Source organism: Lepus europaeus, chromosome 11 (assembly GCF_033115175.1).
Source record: "Lepus europaeus isolate LE1 chromosome 11, mLepTim1.pri, whole genome shotgun sequence".
Taxonomy (NCBI): Eukaryota; Metazoa; Chordata; class Mammalia; order Lagomorpha; family Leporidae; genus Lepus; species Lepus europaeus.
The window spans coordinates 30361160-30387720 of NC_084837.1; the positions used below are offsets into that span (position 1 = coordinate 30361160).

The 26561-nt window shown below is 39.3% G+C and overlaps 1 protein-coding gene across 6 annotated transcripts in view; it reads right to left on the reverse strand.

The window, feature by feature from the left end:
• Positions 1 to 26561, reverse strand: part of TOGARAM1 (TOG array regulator of axonemal microtubules 1) — a 74799-nt gene that overhangs the window by 12160 nt on the left and 36078 nt on the right. For 3 of the 6 annotated variants that reach the window (XM_062205208.1, XM_062205212.1, XM_062205209.1), the window contains 9 exons: positions 26423 to 26520; positions 22650 to 22802; positions 16012 to 16110; positions 13071 to 13246; positions 11798 to 11951; positions 9979 to 10132; positions 5004 to 5109; positions 4125 to 4360; positions 2612 to 2770 (listed from right to left, as the gene is read on the reverse strand). In XM_062205208.1, the coding sequence (XP_062061192.1) occupies positions 2612 to 2770; positions 4125 to 4360; positions 5004 to 5109; positions 9979 to 10132; positions 11798 to 11951; positions 13071 to 13246; positions 16012 to 16110; positions 22650 to 22802; positions 26423 to 26520 (1335 nt within the window). Of the gene's footprint in view, positions 1 to 2292; positions 2416 to 2611; positions 2771 to 4124; positions 4361 to 5003; positions 5110 to 9978; positions 10133 to 11797; positions 11952 to 13070; positions 13247 to 16011; positions 16111 to 22649; positions 22803 to 26422; positions 26521 to 26561 lie in introns of those variants that run through there. The other 3 variants (XM_062205211.1, XM_062205210.1, XM_062205213.1) reach the window with 2 other exon arrangements.

The following is a 26561-nucleotide window of genomic DNA, read 5'->3' on the forward strand; positions in this document are numbered from 1 at the left end:
AGAAGCACCTGGCTCCTGCCATCGGAACAGCGCGGTGCGCCGGCTGCAGCGCGCTACCACGGCGGCCATTGGAGGGTGAACCAATGGCAAAAAGGAAGACCTTTCTCTCTGTCTCTCTCTCACTGTCCACTCTGCCTGTCAAAAAAAAAAAAAAAAAAAAAAAGAAAATAATTTGTATTGCTGTTAAGTTAAATAATTTGTATTGCTTTAAACTTCTGTGTTTGGGGCAGGTATGTGGTACAGTGGATAAGTCACCACTTGGGAAGCCCACAATATATACCAGAATGCCTAGTTTCAGTCCTGGCTATTCTGCTTTGGATGCAAATTATTACTAATACACACTCTATGCAGCAGCAGGTCCATGAGTCCCTGCCACCCGTGTGGAATAGAAAGATGGAGTTCTTGGGTCCTGGCTTTAGCCTAGCCCAGCCCCAGAGGTTGTAGGCATTTAGGAAGTAAATTAGGAAATGGAAGATCTTTCTCTTGGGGCTGGCTTTGTGGGGCATCAGGTTAAGTCACCACTTGTGATGCCAGCATCCTATCTCAGAGCACCAGTTCCAGCCCTGGATACTCTGCTTCTGATCCAGCTCCCTGCTAATGCACCTGGGAATGCAGCAGATGATGGCCCAAGTATTTGGTCCCCTCCTACCCATGTGGGAAACCAGTTTGGAGTTCCTGGCTGGTTCTTGACTTTGGCCTTGCCCACATCTGGCTGTTGCAGCCATTTAGGGGAATGAACCAGTGGATTAAAGTTCTCTCCCTCTCCTTCTCTCTCTCTTCCTCTCTCCCTTTCTCTCATACAGGGGGAGAGGGAGAGAGCGAGAGGGAGAGAGAGAGAGAGTCTGTCTCTATTTCTCCCTGTCAATCTGCCTTTCAAATAAATAAACAAATCTTAAAAAAAAAAGAGAGATCTTGTTTCCTTGTCTCTCTCTCTCTCCTCATGTTCCCCCATCTACCTTCTACATGAAATGAAAATTTAAAAACTGTCATATTTTTGGTAATTCCTTATGCAGCAAAAATACATCTAGTTTCTTTACTAGCTTTTGGTGTAACTAGTTCCACAAGCTTAACTCCATTTTTTGTCATCTTTATCTTAAAATGTTAAAAATTTTATATCCATCTTTCATCTTTGTGAACTCAGAATCCTCTCTTACTTTTTAATTATCTTCATATATTACTGTCATCAAATTCTACATTTTTAAAAAATAATTTTGTTTATTTGAAAGGCAGAGTTACAGAGAGAGAGGAAGAGAGAGAAAGAGATCTTCTATCTGATGGTTTACTCCCCAGATGGTTTCAATGGACAGGGATGGGCCAAACTGAAACCAGGAGCTTCATCTGGTCTCCTAGTTGGATGACAGCCGCCCAAGCACTTGGGCCATCCTTTGCTGCTTTTCCCAGGCCAATAGTATGGAGCTGGATCAGAAGTAGAGCAGCCAGGACATGAACCAGTACCCATATGAGATGCTGGCATAACGGGCAGTGGCTTTACTGGCTATGCCACATTGCTGGCCCCCAAATTTTAGATTTTACATGCATTATTGGTTACCCAGTTCAACTTTCCTAAAACAAGGAAACAGACTAACAGAGATTAAGTAACTGGATCAATAGCAAACAGTGATGAAGACTACAAATTTAACCTAGGCTTCTGATACATCCAAAATTTGTCAACACCATAGAGTAATACCATCCAAAGCTTAATTATTTTGCCATCTTTCTCTGACTGTTCTTAACCTTCATAAAACTGTTCCTGCAGTACAACCATAAGAAATTCATGATTTCCTAAGTGCAGATACCTCATGTTTCAGGGGATAATACTTTATTATGGCCGGCGCCGTAGCTCAACAGGCTAATCCTCCGCCTTGCGGCGCCGGCACACCGGGTTCTAGTCCCGGTCGGGGCACCGATCCTGTCCCGGTTGCCCCTCTTCCAGGCCAGCTCTCTGCTGTGGCTAGGGAGTGCAGTGGAGGATGGCCCAAGTCCTTGGGTCCTGCACCCCATGGGAGACCAGGAGAAGCACCTGGCTCCTGCCATCGGAACAGCGCGGTGCGCCGGCCGCAGCGCGCTACCGCGGCGGCCATTGGAGGGTAAACCAACGGCAAAAGGAAGACTTTTCTCTCTGTCTCTCTCTCTCACTGTCCACTCTGCCTGTCAAAAAAAAATAAATAAATAAAATAAAAATAAAAAAAAAATACTTTATTATGCGTCATTCCTATAGTTTTCACGTATACCTGTTTCCTTGATTTTACCTGATTTCTTTGAAAATAAATCATTTTGCCCTAAACGCATTACCTTACATTTGCCCACAATGAAGTTCTTCTGCACCTTTCTGCCCACTCATACAGTCCTGTGCCGTTTTCATGAGGTTCATCCCTGTGACTTGGCATCTCACTACCCAGAAGTGTGTTGTGTCATCTGTAAATTTGGAGAATTCACTGTGCACTCCCTCAAGATCATTTACAAATTCATTAAGTAAGACCATCCCCCAGCACCAACCCCTGGGGATTCCACTTTTCCATTTAGAAAAATGTTCATTCTTCTTTAATCTTTATTTCCTATTTTTAAGCTCTTAAATGAACAGATTTGACAAATACTATTATTAGCTATTCACCTGGTTTCTTGGGAGCTGTCTTGAGCAAACTTAGCAGCAGCTGGTAATATACGTTCAGCCATATCCTTTGTTCCAGATAACATTCGTTCTGGTTCCATAAATTCCACTACATCTGATAAGTGCTGGGCTGTACATCTTCTTACTGCAATGTGTAAATGACTGTAAGGAAAGAAGACCAATTAAAGTTGATATAAGAACTACTTTCCAAATTTCTTAAATTTAAATGATTAAATGGCTCCTCAATAACCAGCTAGGAGGCTAAAATGACAAATGATCTGCATTACTTATCTCTTTCCAAAAGATAAAAACAAAACAGAGTCCAGTGTTGTGGCATAGCAATTATGGGCACCATATGGGTGCCAGTTTGTGTCAGTTGCTCCACTTCTGATCCAGCTCCTTGTTAAAGGCCTGGGAAAAGCAGTGGAAGATGGTCCAAGTGTTTGGGCCTCTGCGACCCGGTGGAAGATCTGGAGGAAGCTCCTGGCTTCTGGCTTCTGTTTGGCTCAGCCCCAGCTGTTGTGGCCATCTGGAGAGTGAACCAGTGGATGGAATATCGATCTCTCTCTCTCTAATTCTTTAATTTATTTGAAAGTCAGAATTACATAGAGAAAGAAGGAGAGGCAGAGAGAGAGAGAGAGGTCTTCCATCTGCTGGTTCACTCCCCAACTGGCCACAATGGCCGGAGCTGAGTCGATCCGAAGCCAGGAGCCAGGAGCTTTCTCCAAGTCTTCCCACACAGGTACAGGTGCCAAGGACTTTGGCCATCTTCTACTGCTTTCCCAGTCCATAGAAGAGCTGGATTGGAAGTGGAGCAGCCAGCAGCCAGGTCTTGAATCGGTGCTCATATGGATTGCCGGCACTGCAGGCGGAGGCTTCACCCACTATGCCACAGCGCTGGCCCCAAATGAATCTTTTAAAAAATATACATCAAAACTCAATCATTAACATATATTTAGTCCTTGATTTATGAATGTAAGTAACTTTACTAAAAATATTAACATTCTTTTATTTTATTTTATTTTATTTGACAGGCAGAGTGGATAGTGAGAGAGAGAGAGAGACAGAGAGAAAGGTCTTCCTTTTTGCCGTTGGTTCACTCTCCAATGGCCGCTGCGGCCAGCGCATCTCGCTGATCCGAAGCCAGGAGCCAGGTGCTTCTCCTGGTCTCCCATGGGGTGCAGGGCCCAAGGACCTGGGCCATCCTCCACTGCCTTCCTAGGCCATAGCAGAGAGCTGGCCTGGAAGAGGGGCAACCGGGATAGAATCCGGTGCCCCAACCGGGATTAGAACCCGGTGTGCTGGCGCCGCAAGGCGGAGGATTAGCCTGTTAAGCCACGGCGCCAGCCTACATTCTTTTATGTTCTATATGTAATATGTTTATCACATAGGAATTATTTAATACATAGTTTTTGAGTGAAATAATACTGAAATTGGCCTTTCTCCTCCTATACCTTGGATTGTGAACAATTCTATTTTTAATTTAAGAACATTTTAAGATGATTTGGAAAATTACCTCTGTCCTCCATTGATAAGAGAAATGACAGCACGTGCAGGGGTTACATTATTAACCATAGCTCTCAATGCTTTATCAACATCTTCTCTTATAAATGTATTTGATTCTCCAGCTTTGTGCAACAAAACTTTTACTGTAGTATCTAGTTCTTGATCCATGCTCTTTTTCAGGTAAGTGAAAAGATCACTTAAACAGACTACAGCAGCACGAGAAACTCCAGAGCGTAAATTTTTCACCTAGAAAACATTTCCAAAATGTATATTTTGCTGATATTCTGCAAGAAAATTAATAATAATGACTTCGAAATGAATTTTTCTATTTATTTTTATTTTTTTGACAGGCAGAGTGGATAGTGAGAGAGAGAGACAGGGAGAAAGGTCTTCCTTTACCATTGGTTTACCCTCCAATGGCTGCTGTGGCCTGCGCACCGCGCTGATTCAAAACCAGGAGCCAGGTACTTCATCCTGGTCTCCCATGCGGGTGCAGGGCCCAAGCACTTGGGCCATCCTCCACTGCACTCCAGGGCCAGAGCAGAGAGCTGGCCTAGAAGAGGGGCAACCGGGACAGAATCCGGCACCCCACCGGGACTAGAACCCGGTGTGCTGGCTCCACAGGCAGAGGATTAACCTATTGAGCCACGGCGCCGGCAAATTTTTCTGTTAAAGTAACATTTTATTATGTTCTATTCTATGTTGTGCTCATCATCTTCTAATAATTTTTTAAAAATATTACAAATTAAGGCACAGACTACTTAACCTACATACAAGTCTGCTCATATCATACACAATAGAGTTATTTATAAAGATTCTGAAGATCAAATAAATATGGCACACTTATTCTTTGTAATTCAGACAATCCTTAATGAAAAAATAAGTTTACCTCTTGAACGACGGCAAAATTTGTTTCATGCAATTTTGTATTTAATATTTCAGAATGAAAAGCAGCTAGGCATCTAACAAAATTCAGTCCCTCAATTTTCTTCTCCCTATAGGAAAAAGAAACAACAAAATCACTTATTAAATGGGATCAGCAAGAATAGGATCTCACATGTCTTCTTTTTTGTATATAGAATATTGTCAAAAAAGAGACCTAATCTATTTTCCCTTCCTAATTAGGAATTTCAAATAAAAACATGTAGAGATCTTTTAAGCCTCAAAACCAATACTGATGTAAAACTATATTCATTCTTTATAAATAAAAGAATACCCCTCCCTTACTCTAAGTGCTATATTCTTTCAGAGGGAATTGAAGGAGTGACAAAGCAGAAGGGATGCAGTAAACCAAAAGAGGAAGGACAAAAGTAACCACTATTGTTACCTAGTTGGTTAGTGTATGATGCAAGTGCAAAACACCACTCGCAGTTGTTTCTATATCTCATATTTCTTTATCATTACCTGGCATAACGAACCAGATGAGGAATGGGCATGTACTAAAAGGAAGAAGGCTGGATTTAGATATTTTAAAAGGTGAGTTAAGAAGATTTCCTCAGTTGCTATCACATCACAATCAACAGCAGAATGCAAATTGTATTCAGTTCATGTGGAACATTCATATAAAATAATACCAAAGTCTCTGTCTTCATGGATATCACAATTTAATGGGAAAAAATACATAAAAAGTAAGGCATAAAGGATTCTGATTAGGGGTACTAAGAAAAATAAAGCAGCATAAGAGGATGAATGAAAAACAATACTATTTTATTTTATTTAGGGTCATAAGAGAAGGCTTTCCTGAGAAGGTAACATATGACAGAGATCTGAATGAAGGGAAATGTAAAGCCACTCAGAAAAAATTCAAACATCTTCAGGTGGAAACAAGCTTGGGTATTCAGGAAATAGCTAGAAAGCTGGAATGGAAAAATAAGGGAGAGCATGGCACAGGACTAGCCTACAGAAAGAGAACAGATAATGAAGGACTTTACAAGCTGATTCCATGTTACCTGTCCCATGGTAGGAAGGAGTTAACACTTTGGATAGGAGTTCATTTTTTTTCCTAGCTTTCTAGACAATGAGATTTCCTCCTCAAACAAAACACTCCAGGTTTATAACTTTTATTGATCTTTTCCAGTAACCTGATTTTGCTGTCACCAATTTCCTCTATTTATTTGTTTTCCAGTTCAGTGATTTTCATAGTGATCTTTATTATTTCTTTCTTTTGCTTCCGTAAGGCTTCATTTGCTCTTCTGTTCCTGGTTGGTGTATCTCTCTCTTTCTCTCTCTCTTTGATTCTATTTATTTATTTGAAAGCAGAGTTATAAATAGGGAGAGACAGAAAGATCTTCCATCCACTGGTACGCTCTCCAAATGGCCACAACAGTCAGGACTGGGCCAAGCTGATGCCAGGAGCCAGGAGTTACTTCCATGGGGTTGCAGGGGCGCAAGTACTTGAGCTATTCTGCACTGCTTTCCCAGGCATATTACCATATGGGATGCACTACAGATGATGGCTTAACCTGTTAAGGCTTAACCTGCTTAACCTGCTGTCCTATGGTGGCAGCCCCTGTTCCTAGTTTCCTAAAAGAAAAGATAAAGTCATTGACAAAGAACTTTGCTTCTTTTGGAATACAGGTGTTTTAGTGTTATAAATTTTCTTTTAATTCAGGTGCTTCCCACATTTTTTTAAATTAAAGATTTATTTGTTTATTTGAGAGGCAGAGTTACAGAGACAGAGAGGGAGAGACAGAGAGAGAGGTCTTCCATCCGCTGGTTCACTCCCTAAATGGCCCCAATGGCCAGACCTGGGCCAATCTGAAGCCAGGAGCCAGGAGCTTCTTCTGGGTCTCCCATGTTGGTGCAGGGGTCCAAGCACTTGGACCATCTTCCACTGCTTTCCCAGGTCATTAATGGGGAGCCAAAGTGGAGCAACTGGGACTTAAACTGGCACCCAGAAGGGACTGCCAGTATTGCAGGTGGTGGCTTTACCTGCTAAGCTACAATACCAGCCCCGTTTTCTAAGTTCTTTCAAGTACAAGAGCAAATCCAATTCCTGTTAATCCATCTTGGCAAGAAGAAACATTTTTAAGATTTCTTTTCTGGGGGCCGGTGCTATGGCGCAGCAGGTTAAAGCCCTAGCCTGAAGTGCTGGCATCCCATATGGGTGCGGGTTCTAGTCCCGGCTGTTCCTCTTCCAATCCAGCTCTCTGCAATGGCCTGGGAAAGCAGAAGAAGATGGCTCAAGTCCTTGGGCCCCTGCACCCATGTGGGAGACTCAGAAGAAGCTCCTGGCTCCTGGTTTCAGATCAGTGCAGCTCTGGCCGTTGCAGCCATCTGGGGAGTGAATCAGCGGATGGAAGTCCTCTCTCTCTGTCTCTACCTCTCTCTGTAACTCTGTCTTTCAAATAAATAAAATAAATCTTAAAAAAAAAAAAAGATTTCTTTTCTGGAAATGTTAAATTTAAGATGCCTGGTGGCATCTAGAAGAGTCAAGGAGGTACCTGGATTACTTCATGAATTTCAAAAGCTCAAGAAGATACCCGTGATCTAAATATACATTTATGAGAAATCAGAGTATGGACAGAATTTAAAGCTATGAATGAATGAAATAATTTAAAGAAGGGGTTAGCAAATTATGATTCATGGACCAATCTTGGTCCCATTATATTTTTTAATAAATGAACTTTCTTATAATTAACAATTCTGTCGGTTTTATTGGAACATAACCATGGTCTTTTTTTTTTTTTTTTTATCCTAAGGGTGCTTTTGCACTACAACAGCAGAATTGAACACTTGTAACAGAGACAGCTGGCCTGTGAAGTTCAAAACATTAACTATATGCTTATTTACAGAAAAAGATTGCCCCTAATCTACAGAATGAATACAGAAACAGAATGCCAGTGGTTTGAATTCTACAGCAATCCTACATTTTGAAGCCAAATAGAAAAGAAGGAAACAGTATATAACAAAACATGGAAAAAACCAAGAGATGAAGTTTTCAAGGCACAATGAAAAAAAGTGTGTAGCAAGAAGAGAAAGTCAACTGTGTCAAATGTTTCTAAAAAGTGAAATAAATGAGAATAAATAAGCGACCACTGTAGATTTAGCAAAAGGGTCACTTTTTCAGTTATAGAATGGTAGCCAGGGTGGAAAGGGCTAAAACTCAATTAAAGAGGACTAAGAAAGAAACATGAGATGAAAAAGTACAGACAGTGAATCAGCTTTTGAGGACTTTTGGTAAAAAAAAAAAAAATGGGGGGGGTTATGGAGGAGAGAAGGATGGGATGAAAAAAGATGTACAATTTAGAGAGGTTTTAAAAAAAGAGGATACTATACTACAATTTTATGTTGATGAATATGATCTATTACAGGCAAAATTGATGAAGAGATGTGGGAAGGAGACCATAAGAAATAATGACTAGTTGGAGAGGAAATGAGGCAAAAGTAGCCAACAACTGCTTCAGCTGAAACAACTGGAATAATATGTTGCCACTGTCTTTATGTCTCCCTTGGGTTACTGACTGGGCTCCCTGAGTAGTTGTTGCAGGTGTTTACAGTAAGAGCAGACAACTATTTCTAGGATTGTAGTAGACTATATGAGAGTACTCCATAAAGTCTGTGGGAAAATGGAATCAAAAGGGAAACTTACAGATAGGTGTTTGGTACAGTACTGACTGGGACACCTGCATCTAATATGAGAACGTTCAAGTCCCAACTCCACTCCTGATTCTATCTTCCTGTTAACGTGTGTCTCTCTTTATCTCTCTCTCTCTCTTTTCTCTGTTTCTCAAATAAAAGGAAAAAAAATTTTAAATAAAGATAAGTTTATTTTCAAGCAAAGATTTTTAAATGTTTCAATATAATATAAGGAGCCTTCAAAAATTCAAGGATAATGTATTATGAAAAAATTATACATGGATTTCAATTTTTATACCAAAATAAGTTTATCTTCTTTTAAAAGTGATTTATTATATTTATTTGAAGGGCAGAGAAAGAGACAGGGAAATCTACTAGCCACTCCCCAAATCCCACAAAAGCTGGGGCTGGACCAGACAGAATCCAGGAACTCAATCTTGGTCTCCAATGTGAGTGACAGGGACAAAAGTACTTGAGCCATCACCCCCTGTCTCCCAGGAAACATTAGAAGGAAGGTGGAATTGGAAATGGAGGAAGGACTCAAACCTAGGCACTGTGACATGGGATGAAGGTCTTCCAAGTAGCGTGTTAACCATTGTACCAAACACTTGCTTCTCTACCAACTTTTTTTTTTTTTCCTTTTTTTTCTTTGACAGGCAGAGTGGACAGTGAGAGAGAGAGAGAGACAGAGAAAGGTGTTCCTTTGCCGTTGGTTCACACTCCAATGGCTGCCGCGGCCGGCGCACCATGCTGATCCAAAGGCAGGAGCCAGGTGCTTCTCCTGGTCTCCCATGCGGGTGCAGGGCCCAAGCACTTGGGCCATCCTCCACTGCACTCCCGGGCCATAGCAGAGAGCTGGCCTGGAAGAGGGGCAACCGGGACAGAATCCGGTACCCCGACCGGGACTAGAACCCGGTGTGCCGGCGCCGCAAGGCAGAGGATTAGCCTGTTGAGCCAAGGCGCCGGCCCTCTCTACCAACTTTTTGAAATACTCTCATATCTCACAGATAAATACTTTGAGAAATGTTGATTTTTATTCTGATACTAAAGGATTTGCATAATCCTTAATAAAGCTAAACTCCTATGGTATATAAGTTATAAAATAATTGGTCATACAGTTTTCTTCAGGTCCAAAATGTAGCTACATTACTAGGTTGAAAAGATATATATGCCTAAGAACTAAAACATTCTATTATAAATCTTTTAATAGGAAATATGTTTCTAGGTTTTTAATTAAAAAAACTTACAAAAAACTTTTGGAACTCAGGTAAGGATAGTACACTTACCAATCCTCATCAGCTAAAAGTCTCAGGGCTTCTGTCAGTGCTATCTCTGGTTTGGAAAATGGCCGTAGTTCTGAAGAATCCATTATTTCCGGACTATGAGTGACAGAAGGCATCCTTTCCTTATACGGTGGCATGGCTCCAGGTGTTGTTTCATCTAAAACAAAGTACATTATATAAAGCATGAGAGAACTTTCACTTAAAAGATAAAAATAGTGTTCTGACTATAGATGTTACAATACATCTTATAGAAAGTAGTACTAGAGCCAGCACTGTGGCTCAGTGGGTTAAACCATTGCCTGAAGCATTAGCATCCCATATGGGCACTGGTTCAAGTCTCAGATGCTCCACTTCTGATCCTGATAATGTACCTGGGAAAGCAGCAGAAAATGGCCCAAGTCCTTGGGCACCTATACCCACATGGGAGACCCGGATGGAGCTCCTAGCTCCTGGCTTTTCCCTGGCCCAGCTCTGGCGGTTGCAGACATTTAGGGTGTGAACCAGCAAACAAAAGATCTCTCTCTCTGTTTCTCTCTCCCTCTCTTTATAACTCTGCCTTTCAAAAAAATAATATTTAAATAAAAAGTATTATTATTATTATTATTATTAGCTTAGTTTTCCAGAAAATTATGATACTCAGAAACCATAGTTATTTAAAATTCAACTTTATACTTTAAAAATTTAATAAATTACATTTAATATAAATATATAAGTGGCTTTCTAGTGATGAGTTATAACAAAGTCCTAGCTTTATTATAAGAACTAAATGATATTATTTTGTAAAAATGTGGATACATGCTTATTTTACTATGTAACTACACCTAGAAAAGAAGCTGCAGGGCATCAGTATATAGAATTCTAGTTGTTTCATTTTTCTTATTAGCATAGAATTAATGGTCTATTACAAATTCTAAGATCCCATGTAATAATAACACAGAGTAAGCATTTGTATGAAGTGTGGCTCTGTCGTGGATGGGAGGAAACAAATCACCATCCTTAAGTGCTCAGGGCAATGCCCTGAGAACACTGCACTATGCAACACGTGTAGCCTAACAGTGTTAGAAAGGATCAAATAAAACAGGCTTTTGAAAGTAGTAAAAAGATTTATTGCTTATTTTTTTCATGGTGAGAGATATTTTTATTTTATTTATTTTTTTAAAGAAGATTATTTATTTATTTGCAAGTCAGAGTTACATAGAGAGAGAAGGAGAGGCAGAGAGAGAGAGAGGTCTTTCATCCGCTGGTCCTCTCCCCAATTGGCTGCAACGGCCGGAGCCATGCCGATCCGAAGCCAGGAGTCAGGAGCTTCTTCCGGGCCCAAGGATTTGGGCCATCTTCCACTGCTTTCCCAGACCATAGCAGAGAGCTGGATCAGAAGAGGAGCAGCTGGGACTCGAACTGACACTGCAGGTGGCAGCTTTACCTGCTATGCCACGTGCTGGCCCCATATTTTATTTATTCTTAAAATTTTATTTATTTGAAAGGTGCGCGCACACCTTTCACACACACACACAGAGAGAGAGAGAGAGAGAGAGAGAGAGAGATAAGAGAGGTTTATCTTCCAACTACTGGTTCACGCTCCAAATGCTGCCAACAGCCATGGCTAGGCCAGGCCAAAGCCAGGAGCTAAGAACTCACTTTTCTTTTCATGAGAAAGAATATTTATTCTAATAGAGTTTCTGGGTCTTGCAAATTTCCATTTTAGGCCAACATATTCCACTCTTGGTCATATGTCACACTTAGTTAAACCTTATTATACCAGCTGTAGAATTTTACTAGACAAAACAAGACACATACGCCGCAAAAGATAAAATCCACTTACTTTCAGATGCTATTTTCTCCATTCCTGTAAGTTTTATTCGCTCCCAGGAATTCTGTTCCTTCTTTTCACAATCTTTAATGCTGAAAAGTTCTTTTTCTTCTTTTCTCTTTTGTCTCATCTTATCATAAGCAGATTTTGAAATGGAAACTTTAGTCTGCGTGAAAAAGTTGAAATATCTGAATGGATTTAGAGAATTAGACATTTATAATATTTTCATCTCAGAAGCAGGATTTTAATCTAATGGTTATAAAACCTGTCTCTCATACTGGACTGACTGAAGTAGATTCCTGTCTCTGAGTCCTGATTCCAGCTTTCTGCCATCCATCAGGTGATGGCTCAAGTAATATGGTCCTTGCCACCATGTGGGAGACCTGAATTGAGTTCCTGGCCCCTGGCTTTGGCTTGGTCCAACACTGGGCATTTAGGTCATGAACCTATAGATGTGAGCACTCTATTTCTTTCTCTGCTTCTCAAACAAACAAAAGTTTTTAATCTCAGATAATAGTATACATGCATATTAATATTAATAAAATATATATTTCATAGTCCTTATTCCAGATTTTTTAAAAAGATTTTATTTATTTATTTGAGAGGTAGAGTTAGACAGTGAGAAGGAGAGACAGAGAGAAAAGTCTTCCATCCGTTAGTTCACTCCATAAATGGCTGCAACAGCCAGAACTGAGCCAATCTGGAGCCAGGAGCCAGGAGCTTCATCCTGGTATCCCATATGGGTACAGGGGTCCAAGCACTTGGGCCATCTTCTACTGCTTTCCAAAACCATAGCAGAGAGCTGGATCAGAAGAAGAGCGACCGGGACTAGAACTGGTGCCCATATGGGATGCCAGCACCACAGGCAGAGGATTAACCTACTGTCCACAGTGCCTGGCGCCAGAGATCTTAAAATCTACAGAATTACACACTGCTAATATCCAATTAAATTTCTATCACTACTTGTATATATCCTAGAAAATTACTGAATGCACACATATTCATACATTTGCATTATAAACTATAGGAGTGGAAAAAAAAGAGAGAAAAAAACCCCAAACTATAGTAGTTTATCACCAGAATGGAAACACATTTATTTAATGAGAAAGAAAGATACAGATATATTATTTAAATTACTATTTAAATAATTAAGGATCAGAAATTTCAACTACAATAAGATTAGAAATTTTAATCAAAATACTTCTTCCACTTCATATCTGACAGACCCCAAATAATGACTTACTGTAGGCTTCAATTTATCTTAATAATTAATAAACAATCTTACATCTTTTTCATTCTCAACATCAAGATATGATGGAATACTTTGTTGTACTGCTTTTCCATAAATCCCTGATGGTGGGTCAATACTCTGTTTAATTGAAAATACATCTCCATTTTCCACAGAAGATACCACTGACTGGCTGCTGGTTGCTGGTACTGAATTTGGATTTCCAAATACACCTGAAACCAATCACCAAACAGTCAGTAAGTACTGATGTGATGGCACTCTGGATAAGTTTCCGTCAAAGGCCTTTCCTTCAAAAAGCAAACAATATAGTCAGAAAGAAAGACATTTTAAGGTGTTATAAAAGATAAAAGCAGAGAGCTGGCCTGGAAGGGGGGTCCACTCGGCCTGTCAAAAAAAAAAAAAAAAAAAGATAAAAGCAAATACCCACAAGAAGTGACAGAGGTAATTTATGATAATATCAAGTGGAAAGTGTATATATTGCCAAGGGCTTAGTTCACAGGGAAGTTTAAGATGGTTTCAAGGGGCCGGCACTATGGCATAGAGGGTTAAGCCACCATCTACAGTGCCAGCATCCCATATGGGTGCCAGTTCGAGTCCTGGCTGCTCCCTGCTAATGCACCTGGGAGAGCAGCAGAGGATGGTCCAAGTGCTTGGGTCCCTGCACCCATGTGAGAGAATGGGAAGAAGTCCCTGGCTCCTGGCTTCAGCCTGGCTCAGTGCTGGCTGTTGTGGCTGTTTGAGGAGTGAACCAGTGGATGGAAGAGTACACCAGTACACCAGTGGATGGAAGAGCTCTCTATCTTTCCCTCGTTCTCTCTAAATAAATAAATCTTCTAAAAAAAAAAAGATGGTCTCAAGAATTATTTGAGCTAGGATTAAAAGACACGATGGATTTTGACAGACAAGGAAGAAAGGTATGGATATTTCTATGTAGAGCTCAACAAGTACAAAGCAGGAATAAGTTTGGCGAGGCACAAGTCAAATAGAAAATAAAATAAGTACACGAGAGTAGGCTGGAGCCAACTTGAGTATAGTCTTTCTTAAAAAGATTGAAAAGGAAGAGTGAGACAGAGAGAGAGGGAGAGACAAAGACTGAGACAGAGAGATTTTTCATCCATTGGTTCACAACTCAAATGGTCTCACTATTAGATCTAGAACAGATGGAAGCCAGCAGCTAGAAACTTCATTGTGGTCTCTAACACTGGTGGCAGGGCCCAATTACTTGAGCCATCTTCTGCTGCCTTCAGCAAGGAGATGGATCAGAAGCAGAGTAGCCAGGATTTCAATCAGCACTCCAATATGGGATGCCAGTGTTGAAAGAGGTGGCTGAACCCACTGCAACACAATGCTGGCCCCTGGAAGGGGGTTGGGAAGGTAGGAAGAGTGAGATGTGTGTGTCTTAAATAACCTAATGAGACTATCAAGCAAATAAGTTAGGAGTTTCAAGAATTTTATTCAGGGACAGCATTGTGGTATAGTGGGTTAAGATACTGCCTGTAGTGCCGACATCCATATGGGTGCCAATTCGAGCACTGGCTGCTCCACTTCTGGTCCAGCTCCTTGCTAAGGTACCTGAGAGAGCAGCAGAGGATGGCCCACATCCTGGGGTCCCTGCACCCATGTGGTAGACCCAGAAGAAGCTCCTGGCTCCTGGTTGTGGCCTAGCCCAGCCCTGGCCTTTCTGGCCATTTGTGGAGTGAACCAGCAGATAGAAGATCTGTCTCTCTCCCTTTCACTCTGTAACTCTGCCTTTCAAATACATAAAATAGATCTTCCCCCAAAAAAGGAATTTTATTCTATTTCATTAATCAAAAATAAGATGATGCCTTCAGGGCATATACCATATTCTCGGTTTTCAGTTAAAAAAACTGGTAAAGGTTCCCTAGTCGCCCCAAAATTGTTGTTGTTGTCTGACAGGCAGAGTGGACAGTGAGAGACAGAGAGAAAGGTCTTCCTTTGCCGTTGGTTCACCCTCCAATGGCTGCCACAGTCGGCGCACTGCGGCCGGCACACCGCGCTGAACAGAAGGCAGGAGCCAGGTGCTTATCCTGGTCTCCCATGGGGTGCAGGGCCCAAGAACTTGGGCCATCCTCCACTGCACTCCAGGGCCACAGCAGAGAGCTGGCCTGGAAGAGGGGCAACCAGGACAGAATCCGGCGCCCTGACCGGGACTAGAACCCGGTGTGCCGGCGCCGCAGGCGGAGGATTAGCCTAGTGAGCCGTGGCACTGGCTCCCCTAAAATATTTGATAGGAATTAATTTTGATTTGCCTAGATTTTTTATGGGAGTTAATATATTGTATTAATTTATGTTGATTATAATGTCTTTATGGACAAGGTCTAACAATTTAAACAATGCTAAAACTATCTTAGCCATCTTGAAATTGTTTAAGAAATATCTAGTGGTAAGCATTTGATGTGATGTTAGGATGCTGCTAAAGATGCCCACATATCAGAGTGCTTAGGTTCAGATGTAGCTCCACTTCCAATTCTAGGTTCCCCTTGATGTGCACCCAGGAGACAGCAGTACTGACTCAAGTGGTTGAGTCTCTGCCATACCTGTGGAAGACTTGGTTTGAGTTCCCAGCTCCCAGTTTCTGCCTGGCCCTCTTAAAACTCTTACAGGTATTTGGGGTGTGAACCAGCAGGTAGAAATCTCTCTCTCTGCTCCTCTTTCCCTTTCTATTTATCTAGATATATAGACAGATAGATCCCTTTTTAAAAAAGAAGCATCTAAACCGAAGCTATTTATGATACATCTCTCAGAAAACTACTTGCAAGAATTTACTACAGGCTAATAAGACAATGGGAAGGTGAAAGCAAGTATTCACTTTTATTTCATTCAACTCAATACTTTTTTTTTATATAAACAGAAGTTCTTTTTAACACTTGAATCACACTCTTCCCCATCCTTTACTTATTTATTTTGATTTACATGAGAAAAAATACAATTAAAAAGGTCAACAACATTGAAATACCTTTTCCAACAACTACTACAGAGTCTTCTGATAAGGTGTTTGTGGATGTGAAGTCAAAATTAGAAATCTGTTGCAAATTTGACGATGGCCCTATAAATCCTATGAAAAGAAAAAAAGAAATAAGAAAATTAAAGAAACATATATATATAGTATTTTAGGATACTGTAACATGGTCTCTTAAAACTGAAAATTATTTCATACAAAGAATTTACAACATATTTATGAATACATGTTCACTAATTCTATATATATTTATAATTAGAATATCAGGTATAGACTAGGCACTAGAGAAAAAAAGAGTTTACACACACTAAGGTTAAGGCTGGTAGAGACAGCAAATAATCATGACATGAAAATTTAAGCAATAAAAGGGTAATCATGAAGGAAATCCTTAGATACCTGAAAATAAATTAGGCCAACCTCACCGAAACCAGTATTTTTCTAAGTTAGGTTTCATCTCAGTTTCTAATTATTTAATTAATTTCGTTCCAATTAGACTCCTTACAGAGAGGACCAATGTCTAGTTTTGGTTATCATTCTTTCTCAGACCATAGTATAGTGCTTGGCACAATGTCATCAAGATAGACAAAATGAAAAGTAAAATATAAAAAAATTAATTTAGGATCTATGAAGGAAAAACAGTTAAATATTAATTCAATTAAATAATTGATTTCTTAAAAAAGGCAGATAGATTGTTTTGCTAACCTGCTAAGGCTAACAGTTTTAAAAATAGTTGTTGTTGTTGTTCTTTTGACAGGCAGTTAGACAGTGAGAGAGATAGACAGAGAGAGAGAGTTATAGACAGTGAGAGAGAGACAGAGAGAAAAGTCTTCCCTCTGTTGGTTCAGTCACCCAATGGCCGCCACGGCCGGTGCTGAACCAATCCGAACCCAGGAGCCAGGTGCTTCTTCCCGGTCTCCCATGCGGGTCCAAATTCCTAAGGCTACTTTTGAATAATAATTCAAAATTTCATTTTGAATTTTGTAAGCACAGCAAAGATTAAAGAAAGAAACTCGTGGAAATGGATCACTTTTCATATATATATATATGTATATATATATATAGCTTATATATGTAGCTTCTAAAATATAGCTTGTAATAATAAAAACTAGTGTACACCTACAGAGCACACACCAACTAACAGAAACATAGGGTAGCCCAGAAAAGTGTTCTGCAACAAATAGGAGCAGTGGAACAATTGGCTCAAAAGTCCACAAATGTAACATTTTTAAAAGTTTCACAAGGAAAAATACAAAAGTCATGTTATCATTAATTAACTTAACTTATAAAATTCACAGTAACTGGGCCGGCGCTGCGGCTCACTAGGCTAATCCTCCGCCTGCAGCGCCGGCACACTGGGTTCTAGTCCCGGTCATGGCGCCAGATTCTGTCCAGGTTGCTCCTCTTCGAGTCCAGCTTTCTGCTGTGGCCCGGGAGTGCAGTGGAGGATGGCCCAAGTACTTGGGCTCTGCACCCGCATGGGAGACCAGGAGGAAGCACCTGGCTCCCGGCTTCGGATCGGCGCAGTGCCGGCCGTAGCAGCCATTTGGGGGGTGAAGCAACGGAAAGAAGACCTTTCTCTCTCTCTCTCTCTCTCTCACTGTCTAACTCTGCCTGTCAAAAAAAAAAATTCACATTAACTAATAATTTTTAATGTACCTTTATTTTTTATACTATATTTTCTTCTAAAATTAGAAATGTGTGAAGAAATATTACTCATTAAATCAAGTGTAAAATATAAAGAAAAATACATTTCAATGCTTCTGTAAACACAAATAATACATATGATTTTGTTTTATTCTAATTCATTCAAATACAAGAGAAAATATTAACAAATGAGATCTGGTTTACTAACACTTCAAGCATTCATCATTTACCATCTTCTCAAGTCATTAACTGGGTTCTAGGCTAGAATGTAGATAATGGGCAGACTCAAAGGGACACCCAGCAGAGAAAAGGTCTGAGAAGAGACAATTCTGAGATCTAAGCCTAAAAATAGTCTGAAGTTTCTTACAAAATGAATCCATCTGGCCACTCATGGCCAGTGCTTATTTTGGAAGTCTTTTTATTCCCTTCAGCATTACACTCAATATTAGTTTAACCGATTATTTAAGGATATGCCAATTTTGAGTAATTCCACTCAAGCTCCACTATTAGCTTTAACTAATCACTACCTTATTCATATCACATGTGGTCAATGACATGATAATATACAAATTATAACAGATATGAAGATGACTATCTTTACTCTTAAGAAACTTATAATTTTATATAAAATAATAGGCATGCATAAATAGGTAACACATTGTAAGGTAGGATGAGGGAACACAAGAAGGAAAAATTAGGAAACTGAAAGCTGGGGCCAGGGGCCAGCGCTGTGGCGCAGCAGGTTAAAGTCCTGGCCTGAAGCGCCAGCATCCCATATGGGCACCGGTTCTAGTCCTGGCTGCTCCTCTTCTGATCCAGCTCTCTGCTATCGCCTGGGATAGCAGCAGAGGATGGGCTAAGTCCTTGGGCCCCTGCACCCACATGGGAGACCCAGAGGAAGCTCCTGGCTTCAGATCAGCACAGCCATGGCTGTTGCAGCCATCTGGGGGAGTGAGCCAGTGGATGGAAGACCTCTCTCTCTGTCTCCACCTCTCTAACTCTCTTTCAAATAAATAAATAAATCTTTAAAAAAAAAAAAAGAAAGAAAGAAAAAAGAAAGCTGGGGCCAGTGCTGTGGCACAGTACATTAATCCTCTGCCTGTTGCACCGGCATCCCTTGTGGATGCCGGTTCTAGTCCTGACTGCTCCTCTTCCCATCCAGCTCTCTGCTGTGGCCTGGGAATTCAGTAGAGGATAGCCCAAGTCCTTGGGCCCCTGCACCCGTATGTGAGGCCAAGAGGAGGCTCCTGGCTCCTGGCTTTGGATTGGCGCAGCTCCAGATGTTGCGGCCAGTTGGGGAGTGAACCAGAAGATGAAAGACCTCTCTCTCTGCCTCCCCTTCTCTCTCTGTGTAACTCTTTCAAATAGATAGATATTTAAAAAGAAATCTGAAAGCTTAAAAAGCTAGAATTTAAAAACAGATATGATTTGAACACATTAAGATTGAGAAAGGGTTGGGGCTGGCTCTGTGATGCAGTAAGTAAAGCTGCCGCCTGCAGTGCCAGCATTCCATTTGGACACCCAATCAAGTCCTAGCTGCTCCACTTCTGACCCAGCTTTCTGCTATGGCCTGGGAGGGCAGTAGAAGATGGCCCAAGTCCTTGGGCCCCTGTGCTCGCGTGGGAAGACCCAGAAGAAGCTTCTGGCTCCTGGCTCTTGGCTTCAGATCAGCACAGCTCTGGATGTTGTGGCTAGTTGGGGAGTGAACTAGCAGATAGAAGACCTCTCTTTCTCTGGCTCTCCTTCTCTCTCTGTGTAACTCTGACTTTCAAATAAATAAATAAATATTAAAAAAAAAAAAAGATTGAGAAAGGGCATATAGGCCCTTAGTTTACAAACTAAGAAAATTTCTAATATTAGGAGAACTAGAACATGGGGCATGAGAAAAAAAAAAAAAAGAATAGTAAGAGGTAATGTACAAAGTTAAGCTGAGGTAATATATTAAGGGTCCCATGCTATGGCACAATGGGTTAAAGCCCTGACCTGCGGTGCTGGCATCCCATATGGGTGCTGGTTCAAGTCCTGGTTGCTCCACTTCCAAACCACCACCCTGCTGATGGCTTGGGGAAGTGGTGGAAGATGGTCCAAGTTCTTGGGTCCCTGGACCCACATGGGAGATCCAGAAGAAGCTCCTGGCTTCGGATCAGCTCAGCTCGACCATCGCAGCTATTTGGGGACTGAACCAACGTATGGAAAACCACTTTGTCTCTACCTCTCTCTGTAACTCTTTAAAAAAAAAAAGTTACACTGGAGTTCTCTGGGAAATAGGGAACTATGAAAAATTTTGAGTGTAAAAGAGATGACTATTTTAGAAAGAAAATTGTAGAATATGAATATACAACCTATATTTAAAAAGGATGAAAATAAGAGAAGTCTTATCAAAAGGCTATTGTAATTATTCAGAAGAGGTCATGAAGGCCCAAAATACAACTGTGACAGGATATAGATTAAGTTAGACTGAGAAGAAACTTCAGTGCTTGAACTTGGAAGGTAAGAAGTATGTAAAGATGACTCTTAAAAGTTGTGGTTTCTTTTAAAATTATTTATTTATTTGAAAGGTAGAGTCACACATAAACACAAAGCGAGCAGGGAAGAGAAATCTTCCATTTGCTGATTCACTTCCCAAATAGCTACAACAGCTAGGGCGAAGCAAGCTGGAGCAAGGAGTCAAGAACTCCACATGGGTGGCAGGAACTCAAGTACTTGAGCCAGTATCTGCTGCTTCCCAGGAGCATTAGCAGTGAACTGGGTCAGAAGCGTAGTAGCAAGAACTTAAACCAGCAATACTGTATGGAATATGGGTCTCCTAAGTGGCAGCTTAACCCACTAGGCCACAACATCCACCCCAACTCCAAAGATTTAAGCTTCCATAACTGGGAGAATGGTAATGCTGCAAATAAAAATGGATAAGAAAGAAAAAGGAGTGGGTACAGAAAGGAAGCAAAGTTTGGTTTTGAGTATTTTTGCTCCTGTTGCTAAGACAGATCTAGCAGGTATTTGTTTTAAACTGGGAAACTTAAATGTCTTGTAATTTTCTATTTTAGAATTAACTGCTGGCCAAAATATGTAAATATGTTTATGATTCTGCTATCCAAAAAAGGATGTCACTAGTATCCTGCATCCTATATTGGAGTACTGGGTTTGAAACCTAACTCTTGTTTCTCACTCCAGCTTCCTGCTAACGTGGATCCTGGGAGGCAGGGTTGGTAGCTCAAGTATTTGGTTCCTGGCACCCATTTAGGAGATCCAGATTAAATTCTGTCTATCAATATCAGCCATGAACCAGTCCCAACTATTGAGGCAACCAGGGAGTGAACTAACGGTTGAGAACAATCTCTGTATCTCAAATAAACAAAATTAGGGTGATGAAACCAAAAAGGATGTCACTAGCAAGAAATGGACTCTTTCAGCAATTATTTCAAAGCAAATTTTTGAAAAAGATTTGCTTGTTTATTTGAAAGGCAGAGTTAGAGAGGAAGAAGAGACAGAAAGAGAAAGTGAGACCTTCCATCTGCTGGTTCATTCCCCAAATGGCCACAATGGCCGGGGTATGGTCCAGGCTGAAGCCAGGAACCAGGAACTCCATCCAGGTCTCCTGTGTGGGTGTTAGGGACTGAAGCATTTGGGCCATCTTCTGTTGCTTTCTCAGATGCACTAGCAGGGAGCTAGATTGGAAATGGAGTAGCTGGGACATGAAGCTGCACTGATATGGGATTCCAACATGGCAAGTGGCAGCTTAATCTGCTATACCACAACACTGGCCTGCAAAGCAATTTTTAAAAGGAAAAAACATTTACATTTTAGTGTTAGGGTATGAGTTGTTTTTAAGAAGAAAAAATATTTTTGTCTCTGAGTTTCTTTACATGAGAAATAAAATGGATAATAGGGAAAAATCCATCTTTCAATTTTATATATACAGTGGGCAATTTATTGCTGCCATATAGGACATAAATTGAATTATATCATAGATTAAATTTTAAGAAATTTACCAAGAAAAAATTTTTAATTAAGTTCCTTTTTACCAATTTGGGTTACTTCCATGAAACAATGTAGATGTGTTAAATCTCTGTATGCCCATAAATGATGTAAGATGATCAGAAATAACAAAGTACCACAGGTGATCTTCTCAGCTGCTACAAAAACACATACAATGACAGCTCCTTACTTATTTTAGATTATAAGGTTTAATGACAAATGGCTTCTAATTATTTATTTAAAGACAAGGGTACTTCAAAAACGCTCATGGAAAATAAATGCATATTATTTTAAAATGTGTAATTTGAAAGCTTTTACATCAAAATAAATGTATCTTTTAATTCAATTTTCCATGAACTTTTGGAAGTACCCTCTTATTTTATATCTTCAACATACTTCTTTTTATCCTAAGGGGATTTTTTTTTAAATACAGTTGTAATAGACTATCTTAAAAAATGGATAGGGCAGTCACTGACATGCTACTTGCTTCGAAGTAAAAAGAAAATATATATAAAATGTTTATAATGGATAACTATAACAAAGAAACTTTCTCAGGTTCTACCACAAGAAAATGTTATTTCCATTGCCAAAGCTTTATTCCATGGTTATAATGTAACTGAGAACCTGGAAGTCATTTACTCACATAATTTCCTCCACTCCATATTAGAGGCAAAAAGTCTTAGAAAAACTGTGTGTGTGTGAGTGAGTGTGTGTGCACGCCCACATGTGCATGCACGCAAGTGCCGGTGTACCTTAAGGAATAGTTCTGCAAGGTTTCCCTCATTTTAATCTCATGAGCAATGGCTTGCTTTCACTGGCTCCTCAGGTAAGTTCAAAAACCAATACGGAATTTATGAGTTTTCCTATTTCGCAAAATTATTTAAGCAACAAACCAGCAGAAGGTAAAATGAAAAACCTCAAAACAGAATTGTCATTTCTTTGTCAGTATATTAAGGGGGGATTCTCATTTAGAGATATTCAATCCTAAAAATTAACTTGTCATAAAATTTACCAACCTTTTGTATGCTTAGAATGTCTTGAGTGTTCCTTATTTTGTATTTTTAAAGCACTAGGTGAAATGTCATGTGACCTATCATCTTCAAAATCACCACATCCAAACCCATAGTTCATACGCTGGCCAATTATGCTTACACTGGATGTTGCAATCCCTATAAAGTAAAATATTTGAATGACTTAGTATTATGTTAGGTACATATCTCTCCTCTAAATCTATCTAGTCTTTTAACCTTTTAAAAGGATCACTAACATAAAATTAAAAATTATAACAGCATAGTCATATACTTTGAGTTATAGCAAAAATGTTTACTGTAACATCATTCAGGAAATGTAGTACAATTTGCTATTATAACTGGTAGAACATATGTGGGAATTTTATCTTCCTAGCAGATAAGAACATTTATATCATAATATTTCTTAAAATAGTCCTTACAAGGAAATATAAAATGAAACGTTTGAAAGAGATAATCAAATACATGTTTAAAAAATTGGCAAGCATTTAATGTGTAAATGTCACTTTTAACTGTATACTAGGAAAAAAATTAATCCAAAATTTTAAAACCATGGTAGAAATGACTATTTTCTTCCATTTCTCCTTCTCTTGCTCCCTTCTAATAGATCTATAACTGGCTCAGCTGGTGAGACAGTAAACACATAGTGATCAAGAGCTCAGGATCTGGAACCATGCTCCCCTGCCTTAAATTACAGCACTGCCACTTAAACTGCTGAGAGAATGTGGACAAGACACTTAACCTTAATTGTGAAACAGGGATAACAGTAGTACCTTTTTGAGAACCGTTGTCAGTATTAAAGGAAGATAACATATAAAAGGGCTTAGCAGAGTACCTAGCACATTGTAAATACTCAAATGTTATTATATGCCCAAATAAAAATAGAACAAAAGCAAAGCCCTACTGTACACTTCCTTTTAACAAAATTTTTAGTTCATATTTGAATGTCTACTACATGAAAAATTCTAGACAATAAATTAAATTTGAGTCACTGTCCATTCTTATATACAGCTTCTAAGTAAGCTATTAAGCGATAATAAAATATGCTTTGTTTTTGATGGAGCAGATTTTGTGGTGCAGTGAGTCAAGCTGCCATTTGCAATGGTTACATCCCATACTGAGGTGCTGGTTTGAGTCCCAGCTACTCCATGCTTCTGAAACAGCTTCCTACTAATGCACCTAAAAAGGCAGTGGATGATAACCAAGTACTTGGGTCCCTGGATGTGGGATACCAAGTATGTGGAAGACCTGGATGCAGCTTGGAGTTCCTTGCTTCAGCCTGGCCCTGGCTGTTGTGGGCACTTAAAAAACGAACTAGCAGATGGAAAATCTCTTTCTTTGTATGCCACTCCCTTTCTTCCTTTCACTCTGCCTTTCCAATGAATAAATTAAATCTTATATGTGTGTGTGTGTGTGTGTATACATGCATATATACACTGTTTTTAATAATGTATTTTAATACACAAAAAATGGGAGGTGGGGAGAGGAAATGGCTGATAATTGCTAAGCTAGAAAGTTTTATAGAATAAAGGGTACTAAGTTAAGAGGGAAAAGATCAAAGAAATATCTGATAGTATTAAAAAAGTATTTCTGAAAATAACATGGATATCTTCCTAAATTCTTAGTTACTTCATAAAGACTCTTAGTTACTTCATAAAGATACTGACTGGGTAGAAATGCTTTCTATTAATAGGTAACACTAATATAATGCTACAAGAAAGAGCTTACAGTAACATAATTTAAGAAATATAGCACAATTTTGTATAGTACGTAGTAGTAGGATATATGTGGAAATCCTTATGGGAAATACTTTTATAGATAGTTTGAATTTATAATTTTTACATAATTGCTATTTTTGCTTTTAGCTTCAAATGGTCTTTATCATCATTTTTATGTTTTACCAGTTGAAGTATGATAAATCTGTAGAAATCAATTGCCCACTGAAAAGAAAACAAATACAAATTTATAAAATACAAAACCATTAGCAAATTAGAGGGATTGACAGAACAGTAAGTTTAATTAAGACTATCTTATAGTGAACTCAAAAATAGAAATCTTTCCAAAACTTGTTCCTAGAAAAAATTAAATTATTTGTTAAAAATACAGATTTCTGGAGCAGGCATTTAGCCTACTGGTTAAGATGCTGGTTAAGCACCTGCATCCCATATTGGAGTACCTGGTTTGATATGTGGCTCTAGCTCCTAACACCAGCTTCTAGATAATGCAGATCCCAGGAGACAGTGGTGATGGCTCAAGCTATTGGGTTTCTGTGGCCAGTTAGGGAGTGAACCAGTGGATGGAGATCTCTCCATCTTTCTTTCTTTCTGTTTCTCCCTCTATCTCTGTAACTCTGCCTTTCAAATAAAATAAATAAATATTTATTTATTTTAAATTTATTTATTATTTGAAAGGCAGAGTTATATTTCAAATATTTACATTTAAAATAAAATAAATATTTATTTATTTATTATTTGAAGGGCAGAGTTACAGAAAGTCACAGGCAGAGAGAGAGAGAGAAGTCTTCCATCTGCTGGTTCACTGCCCAGATGGCTGCAATGGCCGGAGCTGTGCCAATCTGAAGCCACGAGCCAGGAGCTTCTTCTGGGTCTCCCACATGGGTGCAGGGCCCCAAGGACTTGGGCCATCTTCTATTGCTTTCCCAGGCCATAGAAGAGAGCCAGATTGGAAGTAAAACAGCCAGGACTTGAACTGGTGCCTCTATGGGATGCCGGCACTGCAGGCAGCGCCAGCCCCCAATTTTTCTTTTTTAAAACAATGAGGTTAGTGAGGTATGGAGGGAGCAGATCATGGAAATACACTCTGAAAGAATGCAGACTGGTCAACATAGTCAGATTTTCACTGTTGGGCAGACTAAAACTGAGAACAGTTAGCAGGCTAAATAGGTAAGAAATGAGGAAGAGTGTGAAGTAGAATCATGGTAGTGGGAATTAAACAAAGGATCAAATTCAGATATACTTAAGAGGAGGAAATAAAAAACCTTAACAGTCACATGCATATAGAGCTATTTAGAAAGGCAATTAAAATGTAAAGCAGCTTTAAAATTGTTAAGAATTTTATATTGAGATCCTGGAACAATAAGTATCATACTACAATTTATTACAATTCATTTCCAATACAACATAGTTTTACTAATCATAAAGAACAACAACATTCAGGTCCCATTCTAAGTAGATTTTAGTTCAAGTACTTTTTCTAACTGATTACTAATTTTTAAATCTGCTTTCTGAGAAGTGACATTATAAAATTAGAGACTTAGAGCTTAATTCACAAAATTTTAAAAACAGGATAAACAAACTACATAAAGTATATATTACTTCAAAAACAACAGTTAACTTATAGTTACCACTAGTAGTTGACAAGTTAGCTATTGTCTTTTGTGATACCCAGTGGTTCCCAAACTATGTTGCACATTAGAATCATCTGGAGAGTTTTCAAAACTTGACAGCCAGGTCAAACTCTATACCATCTAAATCAAAATATCTCAGCGTAGGAGCCAGGGACAGGTATACTTATGGCTTAAATGGAGATCATTGATTCAGATAAATAAATACTTTAAATACTTTTTCTTTCAAAAATAACATTTATTCTTCTCAAAATGGCCTCTTAGGGAGTTAAAAATGATTAGTCTTAATTGGTAACAAGAAAAATTCTAAATGCAACATGTACTTGCTATTCTTTGGACACCATTTAAAAAAATCACATTTTTCTTAAATTTCATTTATAAAACAGTCACAGAATACCTGCGCTGGGACTTTGTTCAGAAATATGAGTGTTTTTCTTTTTTGCCGAAGAAAGTCTTGGACAAGGTTTTGATGCAAATGTTGGAAATATATCTGCCCTACAACAAAACAAAGCAATTTCAATAAGCATTTGAGATAT